Source organism: Schistocerca cancellata, chromosome 3 (genome assembly GCF_023864275.1).
Source record: "Schistocerca cancellata isolate TAMUIC-IGC-003103 chromosome 3, iqSchCanc2.1, whole genome shotgun sequence".
Classification (NCBI taxonomy): domain Eukaryota; kingdom Metazoa; phylum Arthropoda; class Insecta; order Orthoptera; family Acrididae; genus Schistocerca; species Schistocerca cancellata.
The window spans coordinates 765,255,999-765,276,539 of NC_064628.1; the positions used below are offsets into that span (position 1 = coordinate 765,255,999).

Below are 20,541 nucleotides of genomic sequence, written 5' to 3' on the forward strand. Positions count from 1 at the left end.
TGTCCCTAATTTGCTGGGAAGTGGCGGTGCGGTCCCCTACGGCACTGCGTAGGATCCTACGGTCTTGGCGTGCATCCGTGCGTCGCTGCGGTCCGGTCCCAGGTCGACGGGCACGTGCACCTTCCGCCGACCACTGGCGACAACATCGATGTACTGTGGAGACCTCACGCCCCACGTGTTGAGCAATTCGGCGGTACGTCCACCTGGCCTCCCGCATGCCCACTATACGCTCTCGCTCAAAGTCCGTCAACTGCACATACGGTTCACGTCCACGCTGTCACGGCATGCTACCAGTGTTAAAGACTGCGATGGAGCTCCGTATGCCACGGCAAACTGGCTGACACTGACGGCGGCGGTGCACAAATGCTGCGCAGCTAGCGCCATTCGACGGCCAACACCGCGGTTCCTGGTGTGTCCGCTGTGCCGTGCGTGTGATCATTGCTTGTACAGCCCTCTCGCAGTGTCCGGAGCAAGTATGGTGGGTCTGACACACCGGTGTCAATGTGTTCTTTTTTCCATTTCCAGGAGTGTAGGTCAAAACGTACTTGGAAACGTTAAAACGCCGTATTCTCCAGACATTGCTCCCTCTGACTATCATCTGTTTAGATCAATGGCGCATGGCCTGCCTGACCAACACTTCCGATCTCATGAAGAAGTCACAAATTGGATCGATTCGTGGATCGCTACAAAAATGAACAATTTTTTCGACGCGGGATTCGTACACTACCCGAAAGATGGGAGAAAGTAGTGGCCAACGATGGAAAATACTTTGAATGAAACATGTGTAACCAATTTGTTTCATTAAAGCCTCAAATGTTGGGGAAAAACCGGCGGAAGCAAAGTTGCACACCTTGTACTTCTTCCACTTTTCCACTTTCTTTTCTCTGCTTCCAATGGTTTTCCATCTGAGCGCTTGATATTCATACAGCTGCTTCTCTTTTCTCTAAAGATCACTTTAATTTTCCTGTAGGCGGTGTCTATAATTTCCTAGTGATACATACTTCTATTTGTCCCCCAACAACAATTCCTGCTTAGCCATTTTGCACTTCCTCTCAGTCTCAATTTTTACACGTTTATATTCTCTTTCGCCTGCTATATTTGCTGCATTTTTATATTTTCACCTTTCATCAACTAAATTCAACAGCTCCTGTGATATCCACGGACTTCTACAAGGCTTTGTCTTTATACCTATTTGATCCTCTGCTGACCTCAACTACAGGGTGTTTCAAAAATGACCGGTATATTTGAAACGGTAATAAAAACTAAACGAGCAGCGATAGAAATACACCGTTTGTTGCAATATGCTTGGGACAACAGTACATTTTCAGGCAGACAAACTTTCGAAATTACGGTAGTTACAATTGTCAACAACAGATGGCGCTGCGGTCTGGGAAACTCTATAGTACGATATTTTCCACATATCCACCATGCGTAGCAATAATATGGCGTAGTCTCTGAATGAAATTACCCGAAAGCTTTGACAACGTGTCTGACGGAATGGCTTCACATGCAGATGAGATGTACTGCTTCAGCTGTTCAATTGTTTCTGGATTCTGGCGGTACACGTGGTCTTTCAAGTGTCCCCACAGAAAGAAGTCACAAGGGTTCATGTCTGGCGAATAGGGAGGCCAATCCACGCCGCCTCCTGTATGTTTCGGATAGCCCAAAGCAATCACACGATCATCGAAATATTCATTCAGGAAATTAAAGACGTCGGCCGTGCGATGTGGCCGGGCACCATCTTGCATAAACCACGAGGTGTTCGCAGTGTCGTCTAAGGCAGTTTGTACCGCCACAAATTCACGAAGAATGTCCAGATAGCGTGATGCAGTAATCGTTTCGGATCTGAAAAATGGGCCAATGATTCCTTTGGAAGAAATGGCGGCCCAGACCAGTACTTTTTGAGGATGCAGGGACGATGGGACTGCAACATGGGGCTTTTCGGTTCCCCATATGCGCCAGTTCTGTTTATTGACGAAGCCGTCCAGGTAAAAATAAGCTTCGTCAGTAAACCAAATGCTGCCCACATGCATATCGCCGTCATCAATCCTGTTCATTATATCGTTAGCGAATGTCTCTCGTGCAGCAATGGTAGCGGCGCTGAGGGGTTGCCGCGTTTGAATTTTGTATGGATAGAGGTGTAAACTCTGGCGCATGAGACGATACTTGGACGTTGGCGTCATTTGGACCGCAGCTGCAACACGGCGAACGGAAACCCGAGGCCGCTGTTGGATCACCTGCTGCACTAGCTGCGCGTTGCCCTCTGTGGTTGCCGCACGCGGTCACCCTACCTTTCCAGCACATTCATCAGTCACGTTCCCAGTCCGTTGAATTTTTTCAAACAGATCCTTTATTGTATCGCTTTTCGGTCCTTTGGTTACATTAAACCTCCGTTGAAAACTTCGTCTTGTTGCAACAACACTGTGTTCTAGGCGGTGGAATTCCAACCCCAGAAAAATCCTCTGTTCTAAGGAATAAACCATGTTGTCCACAGCACACTTGCACATTGTGAACAGCACACGCTTACAGCAGAAAGACGACGTACAGAATGGCGCACCCACAGACTGCGTTGTCTTCTATATCTTTCACATCACTTGCAGCGCCATCTGTTGTTGAAAATTGTAACTACTGTCATTTCGAAAGTTTGTCCGCCTGAAAATGTACTGTTGTCTCAAGCATATTGCAACAAACGGTGTATTTCTATCGCTGCTCGTTTAGTTTTTATTGCCGTTTCAAATATACCGGTCATTTTTGAAACACCCTGTATTTCATCTCACAGCTACCCATTCTTCTTTGACTGCATTCCTTTCCCCTGTTCTATGAATCATTGCCTATTGCTCCCTCTGGAACCACCAATAACCTCTGGTTCTTTCAACTTATCCAGGTCACGTCTCCTTAATTTCCTGCCTTTTGTAATTTCTTCATTTTTAATCTATAGCTCATAATTAATAAATTGTTGTCAGAGTTCACATTTGCCCCCTGGAAATGTCTCACAGTTTAAAATCTGGTTCCGAAATTTATCATTATATAATCAATCTGAAGCCTTACAGTGCCTCCATGTCTCTTCGACGTATATAATCTTCTTTGATGATTCTTAAACCTAGTGTTAGGAATGATGAAATAATTCTCTCTGCAAAATTCCCAGGCTGCTTCCTCTTTTATTCCCTCCCCCCAGTCCATTTTCACGGACTATTTTTCCTTCTCTTCCTACTATCGAATTACGTCATCAATATTAAATTTTCGCCTCCCACAACTATCTAACCAATTTCATTTGACTCTGATCTAAGTGTTTCGCCTTAGATATCTCAGTGCTCATCAAATTATTCTAGCACATCGTATCTCCCATCTCATCTTCATCTAAGTCCCCTTCCATTTCTATAATACTGCCTTCAGGTTCATCTCCCTTGTATAGCCACGCTCCGATTCATAAGGATGGTGGTAAGGACATATCTTGCTCATCCGCTACGCTACTTCTGGCCCAAAAAGGCTTGGCCGTCTATCACACCTGAAGGCATCCACTTCACTCAGGATTCCTGAAACTGCGTACACGATTGAACGCACGGCACTGGGAAAACAAAGAAAATATGGAATTAGTAAAAAAAACATAGTAGCTGACCGATATATTGCGCAACGGGCAAGGAGGAACCCACATCAAACCGCGGTTGCAGCTGCAACAACATTTAACAGGACTGCAAGGCATGCAATCTCACGCTCCACAATAGCACGGCGACTGCATGGGGTTGTTTCTTTGCCCGACGACCAGAACACTGTATTGCTTTCACACCTGTACATCCGCGGCAACGTTTGCGACAATGCCAAGAACACAGGTACTGGACCAACGAGGAGTGGGGTGGCGTGTCCTTCTCGGGTGAGAGCAGATTCAGTCTGAGTAGTGATTCTGGACATATTCTCATGTGGTGAGAGAAGCGAACACCAGGAACATGGTCGAGCATGGTCATTTTGGTGGTCCAACTGTCATGGCTTGGAAAAGCATAATATTCCATGGGCGCACTGACGGCCAAATCTTTGGAAACGGGACACAAACGGGTCAAAGTTATTGTGACACAATGTCTTCCTTCCCTATGTGCGTCTTTTCTGGGGTGCACTCCACCCTCATTTCATTTTTATCGATGAAGGTGCGCGACTGAACCCAAAGGAGCAGGTAGAGGAGCTCTTGGAGCGAGAGAATATTCGGCGACTGGGTGCCCGTTCCCCCGACTTAAATTCTGTCGAGCACGTGTGGCTTGCGTTGGGGAGCCATACTGCGGCACGCCCACACCAATGACCATTCAGCACATGTCAACTTCACTGGTGGAAGAACAGAATGCCCTACCAAAGGAACTCCTTACCAACCATGTGGCCAGCACGTTGCAAAACATGCACTGCTGTCCGCAATGAACTCATTCCCTATTAACAACCCTGTCCTGCCTTTTGTAATGTCCAGGGGATCATCATAAATCGTGGTGACTTCACTGTGATTACTGGTTTTGAATAAAAGTGTCATTTCTGTTGGTCTCATTGAGTATTTCTTTTAGTAACGATCAGTGCTGTACTGTAGCAATTATTTCTACAATGTGGTCCATTGATAGTGACCGGGCCAAATATCTCACGAAATAAGCGTCAAACGAAAAAACTACAAAGAATGAAACTCGTCTAGCTTGAAGGAGGAAACCAGATGGCGCTATGGTTGGCCCGCTAGATGGCGCTACCATAGGTCAAACGGGTATTAACTGCGTTTTTTAAATAGGAATCCCCATTTTTTATTACATATTCGTGTAGTACGTAAAGAAATATGAATGTTTTAGTTGGACCACTTCTTTCGCTTTGTGATAGATGGCGCTGTAATAGCCACAAACGTGTAAGTACGTGGTATCGCGTAACATTCCGCCAGTGCGGACGGTATTTGCTTCGTGATACATCACCCGTGTTAAAATGGACCGTTTACCAATTGCGGAAAAGGTCGATATCGTGTTGATGTATGGTTATTGTGATCAAAATGCCCAACTGGCGTGTGCTATCCTGCTCGGTATCCTGGACGACATCATCATGCAAGTGTCCGGACCGTTCGCCGCATACTTACGTTATTTAAGGAAACAGGAAGTGTTCAGCCACATGTGAAACGTCAACCACGACTTGCAACAAATGATGCCCAAGTAGGTGTTTTAATTGCTGTCGCGGCTAATCCGCACATCAATGGCAGACAAACTGCGTGAGAATCGGGAATCTCAAAAACGTCGGTGTTGAGAATGCTACATTAACATCGATTGCACCCATACCGTATTTCTATGCACCAGGAATTGCATGGCGACGACTGTTAACGTCGTGTACAGTTCTGCCACTGGGCAGAAGAGAAATTACGGGAAAATGACAGATGTTTTGCACGCGTTCTACACTCCTGGAAATGGAAAAGGAACACATTGACACCGGTGTGTCAGACCCACCATACTTGCTCCGGACACTGCGAGAGGGCTGTACAAGCAATGATCACACGCACGGCACAGCGGACACACCAGGAACCGCGGTGTTGGCCGTCGAATGGCGCTAGCTGCGCAGCATTTGTGCACCGCCGCCGTCAGTGTCAGCCAGTTTGCCGTGGCATACGGAGCTCCATCGCAGTCTTTAACACTGGTAGCATGCCGCGACAGCGTGGACGTGAACCGTATGTGCAGTTGACGGACTTTGAGCGAGGGCGTATAGTGGGCATGCGGGAGGCCGGGTGGACGTACCGCCGAATTGCTCAACACGTGGGGCGTGAGGTCTCCACAGTACATCGATGTTGTCGCCAGTGGTCGGCGGAAGGTGCACGTGCCCGTCGACCTGGGACCGGACCGCAGCGACGCACGGATGCACGCCAAGACCGTAGGATCCTACGCAGTGCCGTAGGGGACCGCACCGCCACTTCCCAGCAAATTAGGGACACTGTTGCTCCTGGGGTATCGGCGAGGACCATTCGCAACCGTCTCCATGAAGCTGGGCTACGGTCCCGCACACCGTTAGGCCGTCTTCCGCTCACGCCCCAACATCGTGCAGCCCGCCTCCAGTGGTGTCGCGACAGGCGTGAATGGAGGGACGAATGGAGACGTGTCGTCTTCAGCGATGAGAGTCGCTTCTGCCTTGGTGCCAATGATGGTCGTATGCGTGTTTGGCGCCGTGCAGGTGAGCGCCACAATCAGGACTGCATACGACCGAGGCACACAGGGCCAACACCCGGCATCATGGTGTGGGGAGCGATCTCCTACACTGGCCGTACACCACTGGTGATCGTCGAGGGGACACTGAATAGTGCGCGGTATATCCAAACCGTCATCGAACCCATCGTTCTACCATTCCTAGACCGGCAAGGGAACTTGCTGTTCCAACAGGACAATGCACGTCCGCATGTATCCCGTGCCACCCAACGTGCTCTAGAAGGTGTAAGTCAACTACCCTGGCCAGCAAGATCTCCGGATCTGTCCCCCATTGAGCATGTTTGGGACTGGATGAAGCGTCGTCTCACGCGGTCTGCACGTCCAGCACGAACGCTGGTCCAACTGAGGCGCCAGGTGGAAATGGCATGGCAAGCCGTTCCACAGGACTACATCCAGCATCTCTACGATCGTCTCCATGGGAGAATAGCAGCCTGCATTGCTGCGAAAGGTGGACATACACTGTACTAGTGCCGACATTGTGCATGCTCTGTTGCCTGTGTCTATGTGCCTGTGGTTCTGTCAGTGTGATCATGTGATGTATCTGACCCCAGGAATGTGTCAATAAAGTTTCCCCTTCCTGGGACAATGAATTCACGGTGTTCTTATTTCAATTTCCAGGAGTGTATTTAGCGACGAAGCGTCATTCACTAACAGCGGTAACGTAAACCGGCATAATATGCACTATTGGGCAACGGAAAATCCACGATGGCTGCGACAAGTGGAACATCAGCGACCTTGGCGGATTAATGTATGGTGCGGCATTATGGGAGGAAGGATAATTGGCCCCCATTTTATCAATGGCAATCTAAATGGTGCAATGTATGCTGATTTCCTACGTAATGTTCTACCAATGTTACTACAAGATGTTTCACTGCATGACAGAATTGCGATGTACTTCCAACACGATGCAAGTTCGGCACATAGCTCGCGTGCGGTCGAAGCGGTATTGAATAGCATATTTCATGACAGGTGGATTGGTCGTCGAAGCTCCATAACATGGCCCGCACTTTCACCGGATCTGACGTCCCCGGGTTTCTTTCTGTGGGGAAAGTTGAAGGATATTTGCTATCGCGATCCACCGACAACGCCTGACATGCGTCAGCGCATTGTCACCGCATGTGCGAACATTACGAAAGGCGAACTACTCGTTGTTGAGAGGAATGTCGTTACATGCACTGCCAAATGCATTGAGGCTGACGGACATCATTTTGAGCATTTATTGCATTAATGTGGTATTTACAGGTAATCACGCTGTAACAGCATGCGCTCTCAGGAATGATAATTTCACAAAGGTAGATGTATCACACTGGAACAACCAAAATATAATGTTCAAACGTACCTACGTTTTGTATTTTAATTTAAAAAACTTACATGTTACCACCTGTTCGTCAAAAATTGTGAGCCATATGTTTGTGACTATTTTAGCGCCATCTATCACAAAGCGAAAAAAGTGGTCCAACGAAAACATTCATATTTCTTTACGTACTACACGAGTATTTAATAAAAATGGGGGTTCGTATTTTAAAAAACGCAGTTGATATCCGTTTGACTTACGGCAGCGCCATCTAGCGGGCCAACCATAGTGCCATGTAGTTTCCACCTTGAAGTTAGACAAGTTTCGTTCTTTATAGATTTCTCGTTTGACGCTTATTTCGTAAGATATTTGGCACGGTCACGATCAATGGACCACCCTGTATATACAGTCCAAGCTACATCGAGCTATGTTGCTTGGCAGAGACATCATGCCAAAGTTACTTTCGTCTTTAAGTTAGGCACAACACTGTAATATTTGTGTACAGTAACGGCTCTACCTAAGTTCCGTAAGGTAGTCCTGACAATGTGACTCGTTTCCAGCCAATCTCTCACATAACGCACGAGTGGCATTCTCCACAGTGACATAACTCATTGCAAAGGCACCTCGTATGGTCATTGTATTCTCATCCCACCTGATTGCTGCACATACGGTTGCTACTATTGCTTACAGGGCATACTAAAAAATCCACTGGCAGAACTTACCAGTTCTTCGATTATTCGCTCTTAGAAATTCAAACACAAATACTGGCCCACACCAGGAAATTTCCACGTGCCGCTTTACCCCGCTTCTGCAGAAAGAACACCGGGTTTTCATGATGTTCTCGATGAAATTCTCTACGAGTACATTCTCTGAGTAGGAGCTGTTGTGATGGTTCGAAGTGACGTGTGCGCAGCGTCGACGCTGCCGTGTCCCCGACGCCCTGCGCGCCTTTACAACAGGAAGGGGCGGTGTCGATACGAGGCGACGGTCGGCTGCCCGGAGCTAAGGTCATTCGATAAGCGGCTGGTCTGGGCTGCTGTCTTACGAGTACAATGCTTCTGCTGACGACACCACAGGCCGCGCAACCTTCCGGCTCCTACAAGCACAAGGTTCCATCGATAAGCTCGCCTAAGGGCTAAGACAGGACAATGCTCGAGTGCTACCGATTTTTTTGTAGACCTGCATTGCCTAATATTTTCTACGCAACACACCTCGCAGCTAACATGGCTGTTGTAAAAAGGGCACTTTCGTTACCTTTGAGCTGTAGCTTACGTTTTACACTGAGGCGACAAAAGCAACGGTATAGCGATATGCACATATTGGGATGGCGGTAGTATCGTGTACATAAAGTATATAAGGGCAGTGCAATGGCGGATCTGTTATTTGTACTCAGGTGATTCGTGTGAAAACTTTTCCAACGTGATTATGGCCGCAAGACGGAAATTAACAGACTTTGAACCCGCATTGGTAGTTGGAGCTACATGCCTGGGGCTTTCCATTACGAAAAACCATTAGGTAATTCACTATTCCGAGATCCACAGACTCAAGAGTGTGCCGAGAATACCAAATTTCAGGCATTGCCTCTCACCATGGGCAACGCAGTGGTCGACGGCCTTCACTTAACGACCGAAAGCAGCGGCGTTAGCATAGCGTTGTCAGTACTAACAGACAAGCAACACTGCGCGAAATAATGGCAGGAATCAATGTGTGGTATACGATCAACGTATCCGTTACGACAGTGCGGCGAAATTTGGTGTTGAGGTCTACGGCAGCAGACAACGGACGCGAGTGCGTTTGCTAACAACACGACATCATCTTCAGCGCCTCTCCTGGGCTCATGACCACATAGATTGGACCCTAACCGATTGGAGAACCGTGGCCTGGTCAGATGAGTAGTTTGTAAGAGCGGAAGGTAGGGTTCAAGTGTGGCGCATGTACCACGAAGCGAAGGACCCAAGTTGCCCACAGTGCACTGTACAAGCTAGTGATGGCTTCATAATGGTGTGCGCTCTGTTTATATGGAAGAGACTAGGTCATTTGGTCCAACTGAACCGATCATTGATTGGAAATGGTTCTGCTCGGCTACATGGAGACCATTTGCAGCTATTCATGGACGTCCTGCCCCCGAACAACGATCCAATTTTTATGGATGTAATGTAACAGGGGAAAGCAGACACGGCCTACACAAACTTTGTGAGTCTGAGCGTAATTTGTTCCGATTGGTCTATAAATGGAGCAAAAACATTACATAATGCTGAACGAATGAAAAATAGAGGTACACTACTGCCCATTAAAATTGCTACACCAAGAAGAAATGCATATGATAAACGGGTATTCATTGGACAAATACACTCCTGGAAATGGAAAAAAGAACACATTGACACCGGTGTGTCAGACCCACCATACTTGCTCCGGACACTGCGAGAGGGCTGTACAAGCAATGATCACACGCACGGCACAGCGGACACACCAGGAACCGCGGTGTTGGCCGTCGAATGGCGCTAGCTGCGCAGCATTTGTGCACCGCCGCCGTCAGTGTCAGCCAGTTTGCCGTGGCATACGGAGCTCCATCGCAGTCTTTAACACTGGTAGCATGCCGCGACAGCGTGGATGTGAACCGTATGTGCAGTTGACGGACTTTGAGCGAGGGCGTATAGTGGGCATGCGGGAGGCCGGGTGGACGTACCGCCGAATTGCTCAACACGTGGGGCGTGAGGTCTCCACAGTACATCGATGTTGTCGCCAGTGGTCGGCGGAAGGTGCACGTGCCCGTCGACCTGGGACCGGACCGCAGCGACGCACGGATGCACGCCAAGACCGTAGGATCCTACGCAGTGCCGTAGGGGACCGCACCGCCACTTCCCAGCAAATTAGGGACACTGTTGCTCCTGGGGTATCGGCGAGGAACATTCGCAACCGTCTCCATGAAGCTGGGCTACGGTCCCGCACACCGTTTGGCCGTATTCCGCTCACGCCCCAACATCGTGCAGCCCGCCTCCAGTGGTGCCGCGACAGGCGTGAATGGAGGGACGAATCGAGACGTGTCGTCTTCAGCGATGAGAGTCGCTTCTGCCTTGGTGCCAATGATGGTCGTACGCGTGTTTGGCGCCGTGCAGGTGAGCGCCACAATCAGGACTGCATACGACTGAGGCCCACAGGGCCAACACCCGGCATCATGGCGTGGGGAGCGATCTCCTACACTGGCCGTACACCACTGGTGATCGTCGAGGGGACACTGAATAGTGCACGGTACATCCAAACCGTCATCGAACCCATCGTTCTACCATTCCTAGACCGGCAAGGGAACTTGCTGTTCCAACAGGACAATGCACGTCCGCATGTATCCCGTGCCACCCAACGTGCTGTAGAAGGTGTAAGTCAACTACCCTGGCCAGCAAGATCTCCGGATCTGTACCCCATTGAGCATGTTTGGGACTGGATGAAGCGTCGTCTCACGCGGTCTGCACGTCCAGCACGAACGCTGGTCCAACTGAGGTGCCAGGTGGAAATGGCATGGCAAGCCGTTCCACAGGACTACATCCAGCATCTCTACGATCGTCTCCATGGGAGAATAGCAGCCTGTATTGCTGCGAAAGGTGGATATACACTGTACTAGTGCCGACATTGTGCATGCTCTGTTGCCTGTGTCTATGTGCCTGTGGTTCTGTCAGTGTGGTCATGTGATGTATCTGACCCCAGGAATGTGTCAATAAAGTTTCCTCTTCCTGGGACAATGAATTCACGGTGTTCTTATTTCAATTTCCAGGAGTGTATATTATACTAGAACTGATACGTGATTACATTTTCACGCAATTTGGGTGCATAGATCCTGAGAAATCAGTACCCACAACAACCACCTCTGGCCGTAATAACGGCCTTGATACGCCGGGGCATTGAGTCAAACAGAGCTTGGATGGCGTGTACAGGTACAGCTGCCCATGCAGCTTCAACACGAAACCACAGTTCATCGAGAGTAGTGACTGGCGTATTGTGAAGAGCCAGCTGCTCGGCCACCATTGACCAGACGTTTGGGATCTGGAGGATGTGCTAGCCAGGGCAGCAGTCGAACATTTTCTGTATCCAGAAAGGCCCGTACAGGACCTGGAACACGCGGTCGTGCATTATCCTGCTGAAATGTAGGGTTTCGCTGGGATCGAATGAAGGGTAGAGCCACGGGTCGTAACACATCTGAAATGTAACGTCCACTGTTCAAAGTGCCGTCAATGCGAACAAGATATGACCGAGACGTGTAACCAATGGCACTCCATACCATCACGCCGGGTGATACGCCAGTATGGCGATGACGAATACACGGTTCCAATGTGCGTTCACCGCTATGTCGCCAAACACCGATGCGACCATCATGATGCTGTAAACAGGACCTGGATTCATCCGAAAAAATGACGTTTTGCCATTCGTGCACCCCGGTTCGTCGTTGAGTACGCAATCGCAGGCGCTCTTGTCTGTGATGCACCGTCAAGGGTAACGGTAGCCATGGTCTCCGAGCTGATAGTCCATGCCGCTGCAAACGTCGACGAATTATTCGTGCAGGTGGTTGACTCAGGGATCGAGACGTGGCTGCACAATCCGTTACAGCCATGCGGATAAGATGCCTGTCATCTCGACTGCTAGTGATACGAGGCCGTCGGGATCCAGCACGGCGTTCCGTATTACCCTCCTGAACCCATCCACACGAGGCATCACAACAACGTTTCACCAGGCAACTGCTGTTTGTGTATGAGAAATCGGTTGGAAACTTTCCTCATGTCAGCACGTTGTAGGTATCGTTAACCGGCGCCAACCTTGTGTGAATGCTCTGAAAAGCTAATCATTTGCATATCACAGCATCTTCTTCCTGTCGATTAAATTTCGCGTCTGTAGCATGTCATCTTCGTGGTGTAGCAATTTTAATGGCCAGTAGCGTATATATAGGGTTGGTGCATAAGTTCGTAGCGTACTTACAAAACTGTAATAAACACAATAGACACATGTTAAAATGAGACTTCAGTCATCAATAATATTATCTCCTTCGCTATCGGCAACAGTCTGTCAACGATGGTGAAACTATTCGATCCCGCGTCTGTAGAAATCAAGTGGTCTTGAGACGAGGAACGCGTCGAGCCATGTTCGGAACGCATTTACATCCGGAATGAAAGCCGGCCGCGGTGGTCTAGCGGAACCGCGCGACCGCTACGGTCGCTGGTTCGAATCCAGCCTCGGGCATGGGTGTGTGTGATGTCCTTAGGTTAGTTAGGTTTAAGTAGTTCTAAGTTCTAGGGGACTGATGACCACAGATGTTAAGTCCCATAGTGCTCAGAGCCATTTGAACCGGAATGGAAGTTCCTTGAAGGTTATTCGACAGAGAGCGGGAAAGGTGGAAAATCTGAGGGCGCAAGATCAGGTGAATAAGGTGTGTGCGGAATGACTTCCCAATTCAACTCCTGTATAGTGTTTTTCAGTCTAGCAGAAAGCGGGTGGGCGTTATCGTGGAGTAGCATCACTTCACGCAGTCTTCCCTGTCGTTGTTCTTGGACTGCGTCTGCAAGACGTCTCAGTTGTTGACATTAAATGTCAACAATGATGGATACAAAAAATGGATCAAATGGCTCTGAGCACTTTGGGACTTAACTTCTTAGGTCATCAGTCCCCTAGACCTCAGAACTACTTAAACTTAACTAACCTAAGGACATCATACACATCCATGCCCGAGGCAGGATTCGAACCTGCGACCGTAGCGGTCGCGCGGTTCCAGACTGTAGCGCCTAGAACCGCTCGGCCACTCCGGCCGGCAATGATGGATACACCTCGGGAAATCAACTCATAGGACACTACACTATCCCCCGCCTAAAGCACAATATTATCTTTTGTACGAGGAGTTGCTACTTTGTTTGGGCTCAAACATTCCTATCTTTTTCTTGTGTTCGCATAAAGACACCATTTCTCGTCACAAGTAGCGGTACGGCCAATTGCCTGTGTAGCCGAGCGGTTCTAGGTGCTTCAGTCTGGAACCGCGCGACCGCTAGGGTCGCAGGTTTGAATCCTGCCTCGGGCATGGATGTGTGTGATGTCCTTAGGTTAGTTAGGTTTAAGTAGTTCTAAGTTCTGGGGGACTGAATACCTCAGAAGTTAAGTCCCATAGCGCTCAGAGCCATGAGCGCCATGTTTTTTTATAACTTTGCCTAAAACTGTGAGCATATGAAATGAATTGACAAACGAAAAAGCTGTCTGTAAGTGTTAATAGCCGACGGGAAATATGAATGAAAACGAAAAAGAATTGTTATTTATTACGCTTTACCGCGGCATTCAACGCTCTGAAAAATTTTCGAAGTGAAAACTAATATGTAGAACACGCATAACTGTCTTTCGTTGAAAGTACTCTTCCAATTGAGGTCTCTGAATAAGCCTCGACTAGCAAGACAACGCCTCAGCGTGGTGCAACTTCCGCCCATTCTTTCCTAATTCTACCTATGAAAATTAATGAGAGATTCCACCGAAAGGAATTATTGCATCATTTCGTAACGGTCTATGAAACACATTCATTATAACCAGCGTGAAACAAAACAGTCAAAGCTGTTATCTTTAGTATCCACAAGGCCGGAACGGCATACGTAGTGGAGAAGGTCTTTTCTATAAAATCAGATGGTCGTTCTATACACTTTACTGACGTTTGGTAAGAGGGTTAAACAATAATTAGAAAATATAGTTAACAGAACCTTTTCAGACAAAATATGGAGGCATTTCTACCTCTGTCTTGAAACATATATCTCTTCAGTCGCCAAAATAAGCAAAGTTTCTCTTCTGCTGTGTAGCAATGTTAGTGGAATTACCCTCGCAAGTATTGTATTCCGGATTTGGTATCCTGCGGCACTTTATGGTTTACGAAGTTCGCAAGGTGCTCGCATTAAACAGAGCTTATTTCAATAATGAATTAACACTAATGCTTTCTACGCAACTGGCGAAGTTGTAATACACTACAGTGGAAAAGAGAGACACTGAAGGTGTTAGAAAAAAAATGTTCAAATTTGTATGAATTCCTAAGGGACCAAATTGCTAGGGTCCTCGATCGGTCCCTAGACTTACACACAACATGAACAAACTTATGCTAAGAACAACACACACACCCATGCCCGAGGGAGGACTCGAACCTCCGGCGGGAGGGGTCGCACAATCCGTGACGTGGCGCCTCAAACCGTGGCCACTCCGTGTGGCAAGGTGTTCGAGAAAGTAAAATTATGTAAACAACTTTTTTTTAAACTAATGATAGTGCCTTCGTTTATTTATTTACCGTGTCGCAGCAAACAAAATACAATACAGCTGCAGACAAGATCTTGGCAGTCTGAAGTGCACTGGTGGTAGTTTTTGCGAGTCCATCTTGTACTAGACGGGGCACGGGCGACACTGCAAGTCGGTTCATATCTGCTCAGCCCCAAACTCTACTCCGCAATGAGATCCCACGTCTGGAAATTCGTTTTGACTTGACGCCAAAACAGATTTGGATGAATGATTTCCCGGAAGTAGATCCTTGTGTGAGTCCTTGAAAGGCACCCAGCGACTTCAATCTTGAACTTCTGAAATTCTTTCTTTGTTTTTTTTTCTGACTACTTGCCGTCGAGGGGGGAGGGGGGGGACTCTGAAATATCATTTTATACGTTTTTTTATACACAGTCGGAAACCAGTTTGATGTCACTTCAAACTCTGCTCCGAATAACAGACACTAACGTGGGTAGTCTTGGAGTGCAGTTAACGCCTGTCTGAAAAATATCGTTTTGAAAATTTCTCAACATACCCCTCCTCCAACCTGGGGCGACTGTCTTCACGTCCCTCGCCTCTGGTTCTTTAGAGGTATTTACGAACTCTGTTTGCGTTACATTGAGATTTAAAAATTTACATCAATATTTACTCCACTCCCAGTTATTTGATTGAACAGAAATTTCACCAACATACGTGAAATTTATGGAAGTGTAATATTATACTTGCATTTAACTAACTTCAGAAGCGTCTGGACAACGGTATACTAATGTCCAAGTGTACTCAAGCGGCTGCTCGTAAGGTGCTGACTCAAATCGATACCTTACAATTTTCAATATCGCACACCACGGCTAAGAATTTAAAAACGTCAACTTATTTTTCTTCTTAAAATTCTTTGGTTATGGCTTAACACTTATTACGCATAAAAACTTTGTTTAGAAAATTACAGTTTTTATTCACATTTTATGCGCACATAAAGACTTGTTATTACCGCGTCCCGCCTCCCACTCTAATCCGCCACATTGAGAACGTCTGCAGTATCTTATGAGCGTCTTCCAGAAGTAATGGATTCCTCAGAAAGAGGCTGACACCGTTGTCATTAGTGACGAAGCAGCACTCATCTTGTCAAGGATGGAGGTGCAAATCTCACGTGGTCTTGTTGAAGAACCATCACGGTATTCTCTCTGAAGTTATTAACGGAAACCTTAAAACACAAAGTCCGAATTGTCTGTAGTATGTTGCAACCCATGTTGCGTCTTCTTGATCAAGGCCTTTTGTTTGCCCCCCCCCCCTCCCTCCCCTCACCAAGTGAATGCTGGGACAATTCCTTCGGCAAGTCTTGCTTGTTCCCACAGTCCCTTCTCTACTGAGCTTGTGTTCCATATTTGAACACCTATTAGTCTCTTCACAGGGGCGGCCGGCGTGGCCAAGCGGTTCTAGGCGCTTCAGTCTGGAACCGCACGACCGCTACGGTCGCAGGTTCGGATCGTGCTTCGGGCATGGATGTGTGTGATGTCCTTAGGTTAGTTAGGTTTAAGTAGTTCTAAGTTCTAGAGGACTGATGACCTCAGATGTTAAGTCCCATAGTGCTCAGAGCCATTTGAACCAATCTTCACAGGACACTCAACACCAGACTCTTTCTAGGTATTAATTATTAATGGATCATCCACAGGTCATACTGATACATACAAAAAGGCTACTTTTGTTGCCAATGAGTTCGTATCATACTTTGTCATTATATTTCACTCAAGTAACAACAGAAAAGATGAACAGTAAACAGATCTTAGGGTTCTTAACTGAAGGTTTTTTTGGAGTAAGATAAGTCCAAAGCTCAAAAATATAAAGGAGGTTACACTATGGTATGCTGCAAACTTACGTCTGCTCGCTCGAGGAACAGATATTCGTTGCCGTGACGAATTCAATATCTAATATATTTAACGTGGTGGCAACGTAAAAGACAACAAGTTTGTGTTATTTTGCGATCAATATTCTCAAAATGTGTTTCGGAGCAAACCATACTGCTTCCTAACAAAAGCTAAGCACTGTTCCACAAATGAAAGCTTTCGCTGTCGCAGACAGTTCAGTTCAAAGGATATGAAATTCTCCAATGGTAAAGTAAAATTAAATATAGAAACAACGAGAACATAGAGGGACGGCTCGTATAACCTCCGCAATGAGGAAAGGGTCTTGTATTGAAGATTTGGAACTTCAAGACCATAATACATCCCGACGACGCCGGAACACTAAAGTCACATTGGTGGATTCAACAAAAGTTTACGGTTCTGTTGATAAACAAACGCTGTTTAATAGCCTAGAAGAATTGGGAGTCGGCGGATAGGTCACGATGCAGGAAACTATATCAGGAACCACGTCAAAAGTGAAATTTATGAGAGAAATCTCAAACACATTCGAAACTCACACAGGAGTCCGACAAGTAGACGGCTTACCGCCAATCTTGCTCAACATCGTACTGGCAAAAATTAATCAGAGAACAGGAAAAGCACGTCAAAAATATCGAAACTGGAAAAGGATTCACTGTGAAATGTCTGGCTTTTGTCGGTAACCTAGCTACATTTACGAATAACAAAGGTGAAGTCAAAATAACACTAAGCAGATAAACTATATAAAATCTCCTGTAGAACTAGACACCAGATTTTCTATGAAAACAGTATATGGAAACCAAACAACCCTCCGGAAAACTCCCACTGGAAACACAGTATAGAAAAATCTCACAGGTCACTCACTTCAAGTACTTAGAAGAAACCATCCAACCCACAGAATCTTTAACACAGAAACTATGTTCACAAACTGCCACGGAATCACTACATCAAAACAGCAAAACCTCGTAATGCAAAACTACGACACTACAACACAGTTGTTTTACGAAAGCATTGCATACGGCAGAAACCACAGTAATTAGATGAACGGAAAAAATAGTGCCACAGAGAAATAAGAACGAAGATTCTACGGCACTGTTCTCAGAGATGGAACGATCAGACGAGCTACAAAGGAACTCGACGAATACACATCACGGATAACATTAGGAAAAGACACGTACTGTTCTACGGACACCTATGTAAGTTGGATGAAAACAACTCACTAAGAAAATTTTTAACATCGTTAATGCAAGAAAATCTGAGACAATGTTAGCTGAAAGTAAAACAAGAAAACCTGCAACGTTTACAATTACACAGAGGAGAAACTGAGGAAAGAAAACAATTCAGAAGTAAAAAAAGTCTCAACGAAAGAAACTAGACGGAAAAAGTGGGCAGACGAAAGTAAGATGCAACGTAGTGAATTAATGAAGCGGTTTTAGGGATAAAAGAAAAGAAGAAAAGGAAGTGAAGCAGTGTTTGGCTCAATAGTCTGCCCGCTCTCCTAAAGGGCAACACTCGAGAATAATAATAATAATATATACGACCAAAGATCTGAATGTCTAATTGACTTAATCTAAACATGAAGATGAGTATTAAAAATGCAGGATTCAGATGAATGGAAGAATGTTAAGCATTCGTGCAGGATCCACTGAGAGCAAAAGTTTCCAACAAAAGATACCAGTACAACTTCTGAAGAACACTTGTCTCCATCGCTACACTCGTCTTCCAACGAAATATGAATACATGTAACTCAGGATCTAACAATGAAACAAGAACAAAATTAAAAGTTAATTATATGATTACACCAATGAGAAACGGCTTTTTCAGGGCTTCCAGTCTTAGGTTAAGTTTGGCATGATGTTTACGATCGCTGTCCGCCCAGCTGTTTTATGTAGCGTGAAACGGCCGTACACTATTAATATCTAAGCTCTGCGCAAACGTTGTTGACATTTTGTCCACAGAGCGGCGTTTTATAACACCGGCTGTTTTGTTTCAGGTGTTTTAGAATCTTGTACTACAGTCGAAAAAATATTCAGTGGTTAATATAATATAATACAGTGACAGAGGTTCTGTGAACAATTAGGAGCGGAAATATGTATTATGAAATACGAAATTATAAAAATAATAATACTGCAACATACGCAAAGTTCAGTTATTCCCCGTCCTTCAGGACAATAATTCATGTTACCCTTAACTACGTATTGGAGTGATAAATACAAATACAACTGAATAATAAGAAAAACTATACCCTTGAAGTATTTATCAGTTATTATTGAGGCCACACAGTACACAACTACACGAAGTATCAGGAGACTATTTTGATTCAGGAGACAAATACGAAGGTCAAGGCAGATATGTTCCGGTCATGCAAGATTTAAGAAGTCATAATGTAACAGCAAAAACAATATCGGAGGGTATGTCTTCATGTTAAGTGCCAATAGCAAAATATTCAATTAAAGTTGGTAATTTCTAAGTACTACACATTACCATGAGCTGTTATTAAACGCGTCACTGACGCATTGTTGTACGTCACACGAACGATGAACTAAGAATGCATTGACCTTAGTCTAATAATATCAAGTTTTATATTTTAGCGGCCTAGATGACACACGCTATAAACACTCCAGCGTTAAATATTTTTGGGTATATTTCTATTGATTAGGATCGCATTTCATACGTAACATCAATCTGTGAATACAAGTATTTTAATTCAACGATTTTCTTCTGCGAAATGCACCACAGCTATTACCTACAACACTCATCTTCGTTCTGAGAAGTACATCTGTTCCTGAGGACGTCGAGAAAGCTTCTTGGAAAATTATCGAGAAAGCAACTGCGATATTTCACATTATGTCTCGCGAAATAAAAAAAACTGTTAAACAACCAGCAAATGATAGTCACTACCCAAAATTGGAAGTCTTATCAATTGCAGTATGATAATGCACCAACAAACAATTTAAAAAAAAAATAACAAACGCGACTGCGGGCAAGGACCGTGAGACTGGAACAGAGACAGCTAAAAAAGTCTGTTTATGAATGAAACGAGAATCTTTATTTTAGAAATGCATTCAAAACAACCACAGTGTCCTATAATTCATCACTTTTGGCAGACTCTGCATATCGCCAGATCTCGATGGATTAGGTTTTCTAAATCACGCATAAAAAGCGCTTCAATGATTGGAAATTTACTGTATATCAACAATACACAAAACTGCATTCGCATTAATTTAACAGCAGACATTCATAATAGGACGAACTTTCACCAACTTCTGGCGCTTGTACTCTTCGGAATCTCAGACAAAAAAAGGAAAACAAAATTTCGTCTTGAAGGCATGAAGAACACTGATTGATGCTGATTGTCAAAAATCATCTCACGATCACTTACCTGAAAAATTGTCTGGTTCAAGTCCTGAATCCAAATTCAGTCCACAAATAACAAAATAGTCCGCGAAGCGCTGGGATCCTTGATTGTGCGCATTCATTTTCGAAAACGAGAATTTCACTCACTTAAAACACAGATCACCCTACCGCACACATGCTGCTTGCAGCCATCTTTCGCTTCTGCTCAGCTGACGGGTATGTGATACACAATTGATTTGAGCGCTTGGCGCGCCATCTGTGAGGGAACGCAAGAGTTTCCTTCGGTGAGACTCTGTGGCTATCTAACATCTTTGCTTGCGGAACTTCCGAGAAGCAGACTTAACCTGCTAGATTGCTGCCTGCGTTCTTATAGCCGTGACAAACTTAATATATTCTTTCAGAGCGTTGGATATCCTGCAAAAAGTTTTGATCTCGACGTACCGTGAATAGAAAGTTAAAGCAAGGGTTTCTGTGTATCACTTTTCTGCGACACAGCTTAGCGTAGGTGTCTTTTTTTACATTTTTCTTTAATATGCACCACACATGTTTTGTTAAGTGTTTTGTTAATACGTGG

At 45.7% G+C, this 20,541-nt stretch overlaps 1 protein-coding gene across 1 annotated transcript in view; it reads right to left on the minus strand.

Moving 5' to 3' along the window:
• The window catches only part of LOC126175792 (DENN domain-containing protein 5B), a 501,428-nt gene extending 481,275 nt beyond the window's left edge, over positions 1-20,153 (minus strand). Inside the window, exon 1 of the mRNA XM_049922773.1 lies at positions 19,993-20,153. Coding sequence (XP_049778730.1) covers positions 19,993-20,089 — 97 coding nt within the window. The 5' untranslated portion in view covers positions 20,090-20,153. The remainder of the gene's footprint in view (positions 1-19,992) is intronic.
• Between the last annotated feature and the right edge of the window lie 388 nt (positions 20,154-20,541).